Genomic DNA, 14787 nt, shown 5'->3' on the forward strand with positions numbered 1-14787 from the left:
GCAAGGACTACAAAGATCATGTGCTGTCAGACTTAAGACTTCTCAAGTTCAGTTGAGCTGTCAGCAGCTGTCTTGAAACAGACACCTCAGCAGGAGGGCTGGAGACCCTACCCCTTTCTAAAACAGGCAAGAGGGCACTTGGAGGACATCAAGAATTGGGGCACAACATAGTCTTGCACTTAGAGTGTATCAACCGTAGAATAAATGTGCAAACCTTGATTAAAATTCTCAGGAGATCAATTAATAAGAGCACAGTGGTCTTAAAAGAATGAATTTCCCCAACAAGATGTCTTGTTTGCAGGCAACACAGGCTGGATGTTGGTGCTCTCTTGCCCCACTGAACCTGATAGACAGCTGGAGGGAAGTCATTCGCTGTGACATCATCGGTCAGAGGAACATGAGTTTGCGAATGCAAAGCTGCAAGGAAACAGCCTTGAGGTAGAGGCCACCAACCTACCAGTAAGTTTGTGGTGTGTAGCTATAGGCCGTCCAATTACATGGAAAACAATTCTGACAGAATGCTGCAGAAATTTGTGAGTTTTTCCTGGAGTACAGACCCAGTTTATGTTAATCATGTTTCAGAGGCTCAGCTCGTATTTATCAAACTCTGAAGACTTTTTAGGAGAATAACATCTTTGCAGAGTCAGTAAAAGTAAAACAAATGTATCATTTCATTCAGTTCTTGCGTAAGCAATGTGTTATTCTCAAGTGACTGATGTGGAAGTTATACAAGTGCTTTCAGCAGGCAATCACTCTACATGTGCCAGTTTTCACTTCTTCAAGAAACACTTATATTTTATTATATTATTGCATTCTGTTCAGTATATGTTTATGCTGTCAATGTATACCAAAATGGATGGAGTAACAGCCTCTTCAGATGAAGCCAGGAAATTTAGGGAGCCCCCTGCTGACTGTCTGTAATTCAGATCAAAGAGATCAGATCAGCATTGATGGATCAGCCAGGGGTCAGCTAAAAATTCAAAATACATGTCAAATTATTTCTTTTAAACCCTGAGTCAGTCCTGATGGTTAGTTATCATAAGGATTCATCAAAAAGACCCAAATTGCATTTCTGTTAGTTTACTGTACACAGCACGTAATCACAACAGATTAATATTGTCCCAAATCACACACTGCAGTTTTGCACTTACAGAAAGTGGTGGCGGTTTAATAGTCTTCTTCTTAACAAGCCATCATTATCAAAATTTTACAGCTATTTTCACTCACAATTAAATTTACGTAACTTGTATTTTATTTTTTTACATTATTCCCTTAAAGAAAATGAACTTATTTTTGCTGTTAAAGCCTTTTTTGTTCAATGGGCTTCCTAACTAATGCATTAGCAGATGCTAATATTAGCTAGCTGTGCTAGCATGCCAACAATATCTGCTACATCACAAATATGACTTACATTGAAGGTGCGAGGTGTCCAAGTGTGTTCCAAAATACATACCCCTGCACTAAATACTAAATACTTTGAGTGTTTAAGTGTGTATTGTACATTTAAACTGAGAAATATACTCAAATGCAGGATACTACTTGCACACTCAAAAAGGTCCAAGAATTAAGTATGGAACGATGGACACTTTGCACCTTCGATGAACACTATGTTGGTGATGTAGAGGACTTTGTATTGTTAGCAAGCTAGCGTGCTGGCTAACATTAGCATCTGCTCATTAGCAAATGTGCTCATTAGCTTTATCAACTAGTGCAAAAATATATGTTTCCTATATTTAAAAATGGCGTGTGTATTCCAAATAATCTGTAAGTTATGAAGGAAAAAGTGAAAAATGTTATAATTGCCCCCAGTCTCCCCTACTAACAATGGCAGCACATTTTAATAAAAGAAAAAGTATTTAAGGTAAAATAAGTTTTTTTTATAGAGGCAAATAATGATAACATAAAATACAAGTTACATGAATTCAATAGTGAGTAAAAACAGCAGTCAATCTCTGATTTTAATTGCCTGACGTCTTTTAGGTGTCTGCTTTTAAAGAGGACATACAAGAAACCAGAGGCAGTTAAACTGTTGTCATGTCCCATAGCAAAAACAGCAGTGCAGATTTGGGACAAAATGTTCTGTACTGCATTTAAGCACGCTGTATTACAGTAGGCTATTCTAACATTTGCTGTAAAAGCCTTTTTAAGTGATTAAAATATGCTGCATTGCTTAAAACATAATAGCTCTTTACCCCTGGCCAGGGGCAAGTTGTGCCAAGAAACCACTTTTATTCAGAAAGACAGGTTTGAAACTGTTTATGTTAGATACATACTAAATATCCCAGGGATGCCTCTCATCCTGAAGTATTTACGTTTTATTATAGACATTGCTGTCATAAAAGACACCTCAAGTAAAAAGTGGCCCATCTTGCCCCACTCTCCACTATACAAGCTGATACCATTTACTGATGTTCAGCTCTTGTGATGTAAACCTGCTCTGCTGAATTCTGTTTCTAATGATGTTATCACTGACTTAATGTTCTAGGATGAAGACGGCACACATCCGACCTGTCAAGCTGTAAACATGATGTATGACTAAGTGCTGCAGAGGAACAGGTAGAGCTTCTGTGCATAAACCAGAGAGTGTGTGCAGCTGCTTCTTTAATACTGCAGCAAGGCCACGTCTTTATCTTGCTCTCAGATACTGTCACTCCACCTTATCTCAGCTCAACTCATGGCCATTTCATCTGCCACTTCTTCGTTTACTGCTGCTTTCAGCAAAATGGATTCACTTCCATTCTTACACATCTCTGAAGGACAGCATTACATTTCACTGGAGCATTGCCAAAAAAGTGCACTTTTTTGCTTTCATCTCTGCATAAAAAACATGTTATGAATAAAAAATAGATGTGGGTGTGGGAGTAAAGCGACAAAAAGTGAGTCTGAGTCTGTGTAGTGATACAGAAAATGAGTTTTATTCTCATGTTAATGTCTCAACATACAAATCACATTCTTTTTAATAAAAGAAAAGTTCAATCAGTACCTGGTAACTAGACCCTCACTAAAAATACAAGCATTTCACGTTGTATCCGTCTCTCTCTCTATGCTATCTAGTCAGAAAAATAGTAACATTACACTTTACTTCTGCTTTAGCCCAATAAGTCAAACTTTTGGACTAATTTTCCTTTGAAAAACTGTGCAAGAATAGATCCCTTTTTAAGAATTCAAATAAGAAGTGATCCTTTTTTTTTCTAATCAAAATAAAAAAGGCCATCAATGAAATGTAAGGAACTGATGTAAGCGATATAAAGGTGTATTAGTTTCAGTAGAAATTATAGTACCTATTGTAGTCTACTGAAAACCTAAGAACAGTTACATGTTTAAGGTTAACAGATAAACAAGTGCAAAACAGAAATTAAAAAAAAGGATAAAGTTGACTCAGTGAATTTTGGCACAATAAAGATTCAGGATATGGTTTTCTTTTGAGGAAGGGCTGAATATTTTTGTCAATATTTTTCACCTCCTGAATAAAAAATACAATTAAATAACAAAAGTCACTAACATTTAAACAGATCAGAGGAAAATCCTTTACAGATATTACCCTGCAAATTTTGCTTCATAGTGTCTCTTTTAATGAGTACATTGATAAGTGACTGACAAACCGACCACGAAAAGAAAATAACAAAAAAGAATAAAAAAAAAAAAAAAAACATGCTAATACCTGCTAAGACATGACTCGACCGCCAGACAATCCTAGGCGTACAACCTAGTGAAAATACATGTAATATATATTTATATATATTTGCTTTTTTTTTCTCAGATGTATCTGCATACTGTATATGTTATACTCTATATGGTTGTTAAATATATGTTAAAGAGATAGAATGATAGTTACACAGTGGTCTGTCTAGCCCTGGAGTGCATTCTGAGGAGTTAACCCGTTGGCCGCCGCTTCGGCCTACCCTCTAAACCTCGCCATTGTCATGCGCTCAACACAAAACTGATCTCAAAACAGCTCCTGAGTCACCCAGCCTGTGGGTGAATCCCTATCTCCACGCTCAGACTCACGGACTTTGTAGCGCATTTACAGCAAGTGTACGAAGGCTCTGATGCAGACTTCCTGATGGCAGATTGTGTACTAAATGCGAGTCTGCACACTTGCATACTTTCCTGTCGGACTTGCCTTGGATTTATTGCAAAGTTTAGGATGTGAAAGACATGATCGCCTGCTAAACATAAGCAAATGCCTGTATATTGAAGCAGTATGACAGTTTAAAAAAGAAGGTTGCATTTCATCATAGCTAGCGTGGAGAATAAGTGAAAACTCAAATTAGTAAAAGTGACACAGCCTTCTTTATTACTCTTGTTTTTTTAAAGACATTTTAAAGCTTTTCTGGGCTTTTCAAGTGTGCTTAAAATCATTTTGAAAAACAATTACATACTAGGAGTGGGCTTTATGGTAACACTTTATTTTAGTAGGCCCTAATTACCTAGTAATTTCATAGTAATAAGTGTATTTTTATAGTAATTTCTCCATAACAAGGTGTAATTTCCTTGTAATAAGTTTGCATTTTACCAAGTAATAATCTATTAATCATAAAGGAATTCCTTATAATAATGTGGCAACTTTCACCCTAACCTAACCCTAAAAAATACTTGGAAATTATTCAGGAAGGACTCACTTTAATTAATGGACCAAAATAAAGAAACTGCCTTGGAACTATTAAGCAACTTACATAGAGCATTAGCATCTTATTTCTACAAAATACTGGTGGTAAAATACCATCTAATTACAAGAGAATTGCCACAATATTACAGGGGTTAGGGTTAAGGTAAAGGTTAGATGTCTAAGGTTAGAGTAAAACACCACCTAATTACCAGAGAATTGCCTTATTACAAGGGCGAGGGTTAAGGTAAGGGTTAAAGGGCTAGGGTTAGAGTAAAATACCACTGAATTACCAGAGAACTGCCACAGGAGGAATTGCTTGATAATCAATACATTATTAAATACTTCCTTAATATTACAGATTTACTACTTGGTAAAATGCCAGCTTATTACAAGGTAATTAACACCTTATTCTTGAGAAACTACTAGCTATTTAACATTTATTACAACAAAATTACAAGGTAATTAAGGCCCTTTAAAATAAGGTGCTACCAGGCTTTTTCATTATTTAAGGCTCATCCTGCTCCAGGTAACATGTAATGTCATGATAGTGTTCTACTAATATTTGTGTGAGCCCTCAAACTCTCTCCTACTGCACATGTGACGCCATTAAAGCCCGTGAGGGTTCAGTGCTTAGGGTGGAGATTGAGATCAGACCTATTATTGATTAAATGGTGCATTAAATCTTGTAGTGAAGCCTTACAGACTCTCCCAATATCGTGGCCAGGTGACTAGGGGCTGGTTTGAGATCAGGCTTCTTCTCCGAAGGCACTTCAGAAAGGCCCATGAACCGTCCACACGCCCGGCTACTATAGAAACAAAATGCATAGAGCAAACATCGGTGTGTTTTATGAGGCCGTCACTGTTGGCAGTCGGGTTTGGTAAAGACCACAGCTACATACTTCAAGAGGTTTGCAAGTTTTTTTGTGATGAAACGCCACAAGAGGAATGTGATGTCTGATCCTAGCACTCCATTTCTATAGCATCTTAATCATGCCAACAAACAACTCAATGCAACTCAAACTGTCAGTTTCAATGTTTTATCTCTCTCACTCACACACACGCACAAAAACAAACTCACATAATTAGTTGTCAGTCGTCGACATATGGGTGCATAATCGTAGGGAAACCACAATATCATCTGGTACACGAGTGGGTCAAAGTGGCTGAACTTCATTAGTGTTTGAGGTGTCTGTTCACATGGGGGAGGGACACGCATTCAAGCTAATATTGAACACCGATAGTTAGTTAGACTTGTCTTTTGACTGTAAACAGGACGCTTTACGATGCAGCATTACAAATACACCACCAGAAACCCTTAGGGAAGACTGAATGAACTTTGAACATCAAGATCCAGTGCTACGAAACCTGCTCCGGAGTTCATCAGAAGTAAAAGGAGGCTCTGATTATAAACCATAACAAAGACAAAATAAAAAAATATCAATAATTTACAGAACTAGCTCACTGCAGTGTACCTATTGGTATAGTGTGAAAGGGTTAATTAGTGTTTGCAGGGAATGGAAATGAAAGCCGCAGCTTCCTGTAGTGGCAGCCAGCCTCTTCTAGGGGCAGCCGAGTGGAGTCCACAGGACTTTACTTTGTTCTTGATCAACTATAGTCATGATCTGAGTGCAAATGTAAGGGAGGGTGCCGCCCTGGACAATACCTGGGAAGAAAAGGAGAAAACAGAGGGAGAGCTTATTACAATGCAAGGACGAAGACAGAGATTATTTTTTAGACTTGTATCTCATGTTATTTTGGAAAAGAAAACTTGAAGATCACAGATAAAACTAGAAAAGCACTTGGAGAGCGCAGACCTCCGCCATTAGCCCTATCTGATCTTTCATACCATCAGCAATAAGACTATATAATTCTACCATAAACAGATGAGACCCAGACAAATGAATTTCCCTTTGGGGATAAATAAAGTTATTATATTGTATTGTATTGTATTTTATCTCCTAATAGTAAAGAATCATTTAAAAAAAAAAATCCTGGATCCAGACAGTGACCCAGATCACTCCCAAAATTTAATCAGTTCTTCCTTATGCCATTTCTAACATTTCCTGAAAATTTCATCAAAATCCAACCATAACTTTTTGAGTTATGTTGCTAACAAACTAACAAACAAACAAACAAACTAATTTTGAAGAGTCTTAAAAGTAGTCTATTTTTCCCATTTCTTTGTAAATTCTGACTGTTGAATCCTCAGAAAAAATGTGAATCTCTCTAATACGTAAATCTTATCTATGATTTTCATCAAGAGACGTAGAGAAGGAGGATCCTGTCTGCATCATGTCCTTGTGATTGCTTTCTTGGCTGCTCCCAGTAAAATTATAACCAAAAATTTGTCCGCACATTGACCAGTATTCATTGTCAGGTTACCTAGATACTAGGGATGCACAATGTCATCGGTATGATATGGGTATTGGCCTTAAAAGTAAACTATCACATAAGCAGATAAGAATATTTCTACAGATATTTGCAACTGAAATTTTAGCTATAAAATCTGCTTTTATCAGCTGTAAATATTTGAAAAGACACAAGTCGGCACCCTGGAGACACACAAAATAATTCAAATAAAAATTTGTGCAAACACACATTAGTGCACAGGCTGGGGCACTTGGGGGACAACTGCCCCCTTTACGTGCAAATTGGCCTCATTGCAGTTGGTTGTTTTATTAAAAACAACACTGGTACTACCACCTACCAAGCACAGTTATGGTGAAGCACTGGTTGTAACAGCTAAATTCAACCTGCTAAAGATGCAAGTACAAGTTCCTGCATACTCACTGCTACTGAAATCCACCCACAAATGGTGGATGCTACTGTCAAGCTCTTGGTCTATGTCTACTAAGGGCTTCTGTACACTGCAGGGCCGCATACAAAAATATAAGGATGGGGGTGGGGCCATTATCATACGCCACACCTTGATGATAGTAAAGTTAGTAAAACCAATATTATGATGGTTACGATATGCTCAGTGATTAGGTATGCTTAAATGGATAGTTAATGGCTGACAAGGCTATTGGCCAATCATTTTAAGGATTTTAGGAAGGCCAATCAGATTTCAAGGGGGCCTGGTTGGCCCTGGCTATTACTGGCTCTGCCTCTAAAACACCATTGGTACTGCTATTAGCCTTTGTAATCCATCAGGGCATTATAAATCAAACTTGTGTTATTATTTTGGTGGCCAGTATGTTTTTCCTTTACAGTGCTGTATTCAATTAGTCACAAAATACTTAATTCAATAGACTGTTCTGGTCAAAATGTTTGTTTACAGAATTAACATGGAAGCACTGCCTTCTGCTGAAAGCAAAAGGTACAATACAGCCAAGCACAAGCTTTGTGTTCAAATTTGGGTCATATTTCATTTTATTTCTAGAATTTGACACACGAGCCAATCAAAAATGGACCACAATTGGCCCCCAGGCCACAGTTTGGACACCCCTGCATTAGGCCAACCTGAAAACAGCTCTGCAACCCATTATTGGTTCCTGACCCACCAGTTGAGAACCAATGGGCAATGGTCTTGTGCAGGCATTATTAAATAAAAATCAACCCAGCCTCCACCCCTGCTGGGAATGTTAATGGACATTTCTGCTGCATTCACACATCAGCTCTGACAACACAGAGGAAATACAAGGAGGCTGGCAGGAAAAAGTCAGGGTCTTGGGGGGGAAAATTCTGCTCTGTACATCTAAACATGAACTTAGTTTTTTGAGCTTCTGTGAATGAGGTTAATATGCACTCAATTTTGTCTAAATATAGTGATATATATAGTAAATTAAAATAACTGACTGTTGGACAAAATTTACCCCAAGCTACAGAGAAGGGTCTATAACCCAGCTGGTAACATATTTGTGTCTACTTCCATTACTTAAATACAACCAGTATCATTAAATAATGATTGGGAACAAACCTGTGAAGTATTTGCTGTATTCTTGTTCAATCTTCTGTGCACTTTCAAATTGCTCCTTGGAATGTTTTTGAGATACTTTGTCCCGCAGATAAACAGGATCTTTCTGCTCCCTGTGAAAAGAGACATGACTCAGTCATTTGATTGTCACAAAATGGGCAAATGGCTACCCTTGCTTAGGTATGGAGGTACAGATTAGAGGACTGAATTGGGATTGGGTCCTGCGGGACCCAACACAAATCTCGTGGGAGCAGGCGGTTTGAACTTTGCTGTGGGCAGGAGTGGGCAGGGTAAAAAAAACACTGCAGGATCAGGATGTGGCCTAGCGACAGGATGATGGAGTCAACATATGATGTAGAAAAGAAGCTCAAACAAGGTCTTTACAACAGAAAAAGAAAACAAGGCAAGTCTGACAAGTTTTGTTTCTGCAGACAAGCTCTGATGGAATAACAAATTTATCTCTACAACTGAATACTAAATGGCAAGACAAGTGCAGTTTCATAAATAATTATTTCGACTGAAAAAGTGGGCTTTTGTGTTGTGAACGTTGATGTTTATGCTTAGTGGCTAAATGAGCTGTCCTTGGTGCTGAAACGCAGCAGATTTGACTGACAGCTGCCGCTCAGAGAGAGAGTGAGGGAGAGGGATGCTCTCCGTCGATGGGCGATTGTGCGTGCTTCTCTGCAGCTGATTCTTTTTTAATCATTTAGATTAATAGGTTGTTTGCACTCACATGATCTTCTTGGCCCGTTTTTGCACAAGGCACTGATTTTTGTTTTTGATGTATTCCGTGACACTTTTGTTTCCCCTTTACCGCGGAACAACACCTGGTTTGAATTTCTATTAATGGCCTATAAAATGACGTGTTTTCTCCTGCGGGACGGGAGAAGACACAAAATCAATGCATCCCTATTACTGTGCGGGCATGAATTCTCAGGGTTTTGCAGGTGCGGACGGGAGTGAACATACACATTGCGGGTGCGGGCGGGAGTGAAAAACACATGTTGCGGGTGCGGGCGGTAATGGTCAGAAATTCAGTGGGAGCAGACGGGAGCGGGATGAAGAAAACAGTCCCGCGCAGGGCTCTAGTACAGATTTTACTTACAGTTTATGACAATATCACTGGGTTATTCTTTGCAATGACTCGATTGTAATTAAATACTGTCTGTTCATTCAATCAAGTGGACTATGTGTGATTCACTAAACTGACAGTGAGGCTGCAGTTTTCATAAGGAAACATGTTGCTACTTACTTTATCTGCTTGGCGTTTTTGTAGCGGACAAAGACAACGATAGGATAAATGTGAACACTGTGGAGCCTTTCGATGGCGTGCGGGGCGATGTCCAGCAAACAGTGACAACCCTGCATCCAAAACAAGAGGAAATTGCTTGTATTTAATAGATTGAATTATAATATTGAAGTGCATCGTTATAGAAGGCTTATCTTGAACAGGAAGTTAAACTGAAGCAGCTCTTATCTCTTTAATAAATTCTGATGAGGCAGAAAAACACCGTCTAATACCTTTTCTGTTATTTCCTTTATAGAAGCAACAGTGGTCACATCAAAATGGCCACTTCTGCGCTTGTAGTCGATGAAGAGGCAGTCCTTGACGCCCCGTTCGATGGCTTGCTGAGATGCCTTCATCACCTCTGTAGATAAGACAGAGAGAGAGAGAGAGAGAGAGAGAGAGAGAGAGAGAGAGAGAGAGAGAGAGAGAAACGAGTAGGTAATGTGCAATAAAGGAAGATTAAAAACTACAAAAAGTTACCAAGTCTTATTTTGAATGCTGGAACATCTTCTGAAAAGGTAAAGGCACGGTTCCCTTCATGAACATTTGGAGTAGATGAACACACCCAGTACACATCTGCAGAACTTCCCAGGAGACTCTTTGACCAGCATCTCCTTGACAGGGTCAGTGAGAGGCCCAATGACGAGGACCGGCCGGGGTGATGTGCAGTCCACCTTCTGGACCCGCTGGTATGCCAGGCTCACACAGTCTGATATTAAAAACACACAGATGAATCAAATGTTTCTCAGCTAAGGCTTTGTACTATATTTTTTAAATCCAGAACATGAAAATCTCTCCTCTCACCATCCAGGAACGGGATGGAGTCTGTGCTGATGGCATCCAGGGCCACCATCTCTTTGCTGTCTTTGGAGCTGCTGCGTTTGTGTTTCTGTTTCCTCCTGAAGAAGGACCTGCGGGCAGCTGCAGACAGAGTCTTACCGGAGTCTTCCTTCATATCTGTTACGCTGTGCCTGCGGTAAAACTCTTGGTCCATCCTAAAACACATACACATATAATTAGTAAGGAGGAGCCCAGTGTATGATACAGCACAACAAAGCAAGCCTTTTTGGGACTGTTAGCTAAACATTTTTACTTTAAGAACTTTATTTCAGGTGTTGGGAGACTATTTTTTCCCTTCAGATTGGAGCAAATATTTTGTTGGGTCTCCCACAAAAAGTATTTAAGCCCAGGATCCTGTAAGTGAGCCTGGTGGTCTGATGCAGGCAAGGGGCTCCATTGTTATAGGTCTCTGCATCGAGTCAGTCCTACAAACTTACTGAGGATTTAAAAGTGAATACCAAATGTGGTTTTATAATAGGTAGTGAATGATCATTTCCCTTATACAACAGAGGAAAGGTAAACTGGTAATTTTTCCTTTATCAGGCCATACTACAGGTCTTAACCTTTTCTCTCCCGACTCCTAAAGCTGTTAGTAGCTGTGACCTTTGATCTCATGAACTTATCGTATGCTATTTCAAAACTCTCTGTCTTTGGTAAAAGAGCTTTTAAGTTTTTTTCTCAATCACTGTGTTAATGGTAATTTCATTAGCTTAGATGATCCTATAAACAGGATTAAAAGTCATTTAACAATGACAAAATGGTCAGTATCTCGGTTTATGAACCCTACAAAAACTCATGGTAAGCCTCAAAGTAAATTTTAGCTATTTGTTCCTGATCCCCATAAGTGACACTATCTGACAATGGAAACATTTAGGAACAACAGCAACTCAGCCACGAAGCAGAAGACCACGTAAAATCACAGAGCAGGGTCAATGACTGCCAAGGCACATGGTGTTAAAAAGTTGCCAACACTCTGCTGATTCCATGGTTAAAGAGTTTTGACTTTCCACTGGCATTAATGTAAGCACAAAAACTGTGTGGTGGGAGCTTCACGGAATGGGTTTCCACAGCCAAACAGCTGCATGCAAGCCCGTCAGGCCTCTGATGAAGTGGTGTAAAGCACAAAGACACTAGACTGTGAAGCAGTGAAAACATGTTCTGTGGAGTGGCAAATCTTGTTTCAGATGGCTGAGTCTGGGTTTGGGATGCTAGGAGAACATTACCTGCCTGACTGCATTTTGTCAACTGTGAAGTTAAGTGGAGGAGGGATAGTGGTGTGGGGCTGTTTTTCAGGGTTTTGGCCCCTTATCTCCAGTAAAGGGCAATCTTAATGCCTCAGCATACCAAGACATTTTGGACAATGCTATGCTTCCAACATTGTGGCAACAGGTTGGGGGAAGGTCCATTTCTATTCCAGCATGACTGTGCCCCAGTGCACAAATCAAGGACTATAAAGACATGGTTTGATGAGTTCAGTATGGAAGAACTCGACTGTCTTACAAAGATCCCTGACCTCAACCCCATCGAGCACCTTTGGGATGAACTGGAATGTGCTGTAGATTGCAAGCCAGGCCTTCTTGTTCAACATCAGTGCCAGACCTCATAAATGCTCTACAGAATGAATGGGCACAGATTACCGCAAAAACACTGCAAAATATTTTGGAAAGCAGTCCTTGTTAGTGTAATGGGCAGGTGATCAAATACTTTTGTTCATATAGTGTACATCAAAACCATGTTGTGCACTAGTGCTTGTGTGCATACATGAGCAATCATACTGTGGTGACAATCATTTTTTTCCCAACTGTAGTAGGGCCAGGGAATTGCCCTAAAAATACAGCGCACACTTTACTAACTACTGCACTAATAGAGCTAAAAATTGCATCAACAATTTCTTCTGTATGTTGGCCTTAAATATTAATTGTTTTATCTGCCTTTTTAGATATACATCTCTGTTGTTGTATGATTCCATGGTTTCAGGAGAACGGCATTTCATTCTCATGCATGCTAAGCATGTATTATGGAAGTGATGATAAATCGAATCCTGAACATTTTCTGAAAGCCTTGGAGCTTAGTCTGAATTGGAGGTCATCTCAGGTCCAGGGGGCTTCTGGGAAAATGATAAACCGGAACAAACCTTGAAAAAAGTCTGTATGATTCTAACAATTCCTGGAATATATTGTGGCGTACTGTTTTCCCCTCAGGCTCAGTATGAGAACAAAACAAAACAGAACCACTTTGTTAGTCATATAATTTAACAAAGGAGATGTTCTTTTTATATTAAATCTTATCTTGAGAAAATAGGGGAACATAGGGGCCTTTGATTAAGAGCAGGAGGAGAGTTTGAAACATACTGACAAGCTGGGACATTACATACAGGTCCTACATTGTCACAGTGTGGCGTAGATTGTTGTCACAGCTGTTACAAACTGTCCACCGGCTCAGAAATGTACGTGTGTAAGTGTGCGCTGCATATTCCACCCACATGTACTTGCTGGGAATCTGCCCCCTCTGGATCTGCTGTGCGTTCTCGTCTAGCTGCCAGGCCATCCAGGTCCCGAAGCTGCCCTTTGGTAAAGACTCGTCCACATACAGGATGTCGTCCTTCTTAAAACTCAGGTCCCCCTCGGCCTCCCCCACCCGGTCGTAAAGTGCTCTGGTGAGACAGAGAGACAAAGATAGATGGTGGAGTTAACAAAGGGAGCTTAGGAGCAGAAACATTGAGAATCAGAGAAGAAGAGAGCGAGATAAAGAATCAGAGATATAAAGAAAGTGTGAAGAATCCTTTGACAACCTTCTCCTGTTTGTTGGAGCCTCATAAGTCTTTTCTGAGCAGCCTATCTGTGACAGCCAGGCAGTCTGAGTGTATTTACTGCCGATGACATCACAAGCCCACTTGCCTATATGACAAGTGACTGCGGCAGCTGCTGCGACACACTCAGATGGATTTCCAACAATAAAACCAGACTATTTTAGAGCTTCATTTTCCATTCATATACATTGTTTCTCTGAGTGCTAAAAATGGATGTGTGTGCAGAGAGATTAGATCGCCTAAATTTATAGTGTGATTAGCATCGCTGCAGTCACACGCTGGATCTGGGACATAATTGGTTAGATGAGAAAGATTGTCCAAGAGGCACTCCAGTGGTGCTTCTATATATAGCAGCATGGACAAGAGAGAGGGAAGAGGCTGCTGGGAAAATTAGCGTGATCCTTTTAGAGAGCTGTAACACATAAATGCAGCAAAGTGTGCATGTACCTAATATAAAAGCCGTCTCCTGGGACATCTTTGAGCATGTTGAAGTCATCGGGCCGATGCTGCACCTTGATTGTGACCGTCTCCGCAGGCTTCAGCATCTCCACGTACACCTCTTCAGCCGTCTTATTCTTCATATTCACCGAGTTGTACTGCAAACAAGACATGGCGGTGAAAAATACCTGAAGTGAACTTCACATATCATGGAAAATAAGACAAACTCAAGGTTAAGAGCCAAGAAATTCGGTCAGTGTTTACACTCATCTGTGAAATCATTTGCAGCGCCTGTGAAGGTTCCACTAGTAAACAGCGACATTTCCTCCAAGCTTTCAGTTGTATTAAAGTGTCGCAGTATTGATTGCTGCCATGTATGGGGGAAGGAAAAAAACCAAACAAGATGGGAGATTGAAGGACACACTGATGCTGTGCGGCCTGATGACAAAGCTGCATAGCGATTCAGAGAGCACAGCCTTTGTGGCGGAGAGCTAAGTGGGAGCATGCCAGGAATTGTCTATTATGAGTTTGCGGCGCTCTGGATGGCTCACCCAGCGTGGAGAGAGGGGGAGAACGCAGACGAGGAGGAGATCAATGGAGAATAATGACAGGCAGGAGAGAAGTGCCAGCTCCTTCTGGCAGTGCTGGAGTGTAAAGTAACAACAGCGCTCAAAGCTTCACAACAGCTTATACAGCAAGAGTTCAGCTTTTGATAGCACGCCTACAAGTCTTTACCGTCTTACAAAATCCACAGCAAGTCCATTTATGAAAGTGAATACAACGCCTACTTAAAAATGATCCTTCTGCTGGTTCCCAATCCGACTAAATAAAAGTATCCAAAAATTGTACACACAAAGCTGAACCTGCAAAATCACCTTTTTGCGCAC

The 14787-nt window shown here is 40.1% G+C and overlaps 1 protein-coding gene across 5 annotated transcripts in view; it reads right to left on the reverse strand.

Annotated features, from left to right (window-relative positions):
* Window positions 1-2937: 2937 nt before the first annotated feature.
* Window positions 2938-14787, reverse strand: part of dlg5a (discs, large homolog 5a (Drosophila)) — a 77048-nt gene continuing 65198 nt past the window's right edge. For all 5 annotated transcript variants that reach the window (XM_041789332.1, XM_041789330.1, XM_041789331.1 and 2 more), the window contains 8 exons: window positions 13910-14058; window positions 13136-13306; window positions 10618-10808; window positions 10379-10522; window positions 10047-10174; window positions 9778-9887; window positions 8529-8638; window positions 2938-6272 (listed from right to left, as the gene is read on the reverse strand). In XM_041789332.1, the coding sequence (XP_041645266.1) occupies window positions 6169-6272; window positions 8529-8638; window positions 9778-9887; window positions 10047-10174; window positions 10379-10522; window positions 10618-10808; window positions 13136-13306; window positions 13910-14058 (1107 nt within the window). In that variant the 3' untranslated portion in view covers window positions 2938-6168. The remainder of the gene's footprint in view (window positions 6273-8528; window positions 8639-9777; window positions 9888-10046; window positions 10175-10378; window positions 10523-10617; window positions 10809-13135; window positions 13307-13909; window positions 14059-14787) is intronic.

This window comes from Cheilinus undulatus, linkage group 6, assembly GCF_018320785.1.
Source record: "Cheilinus undulatus linkage group 6, ASM1832078v1, whole genome shotgun sequence".
Lineage (NCBI taxonomy): Eukaryota > Metazoa > Chordata > Actinopteri > Labriformes > Labridae > Cheilinus > Cheilinus undulatus.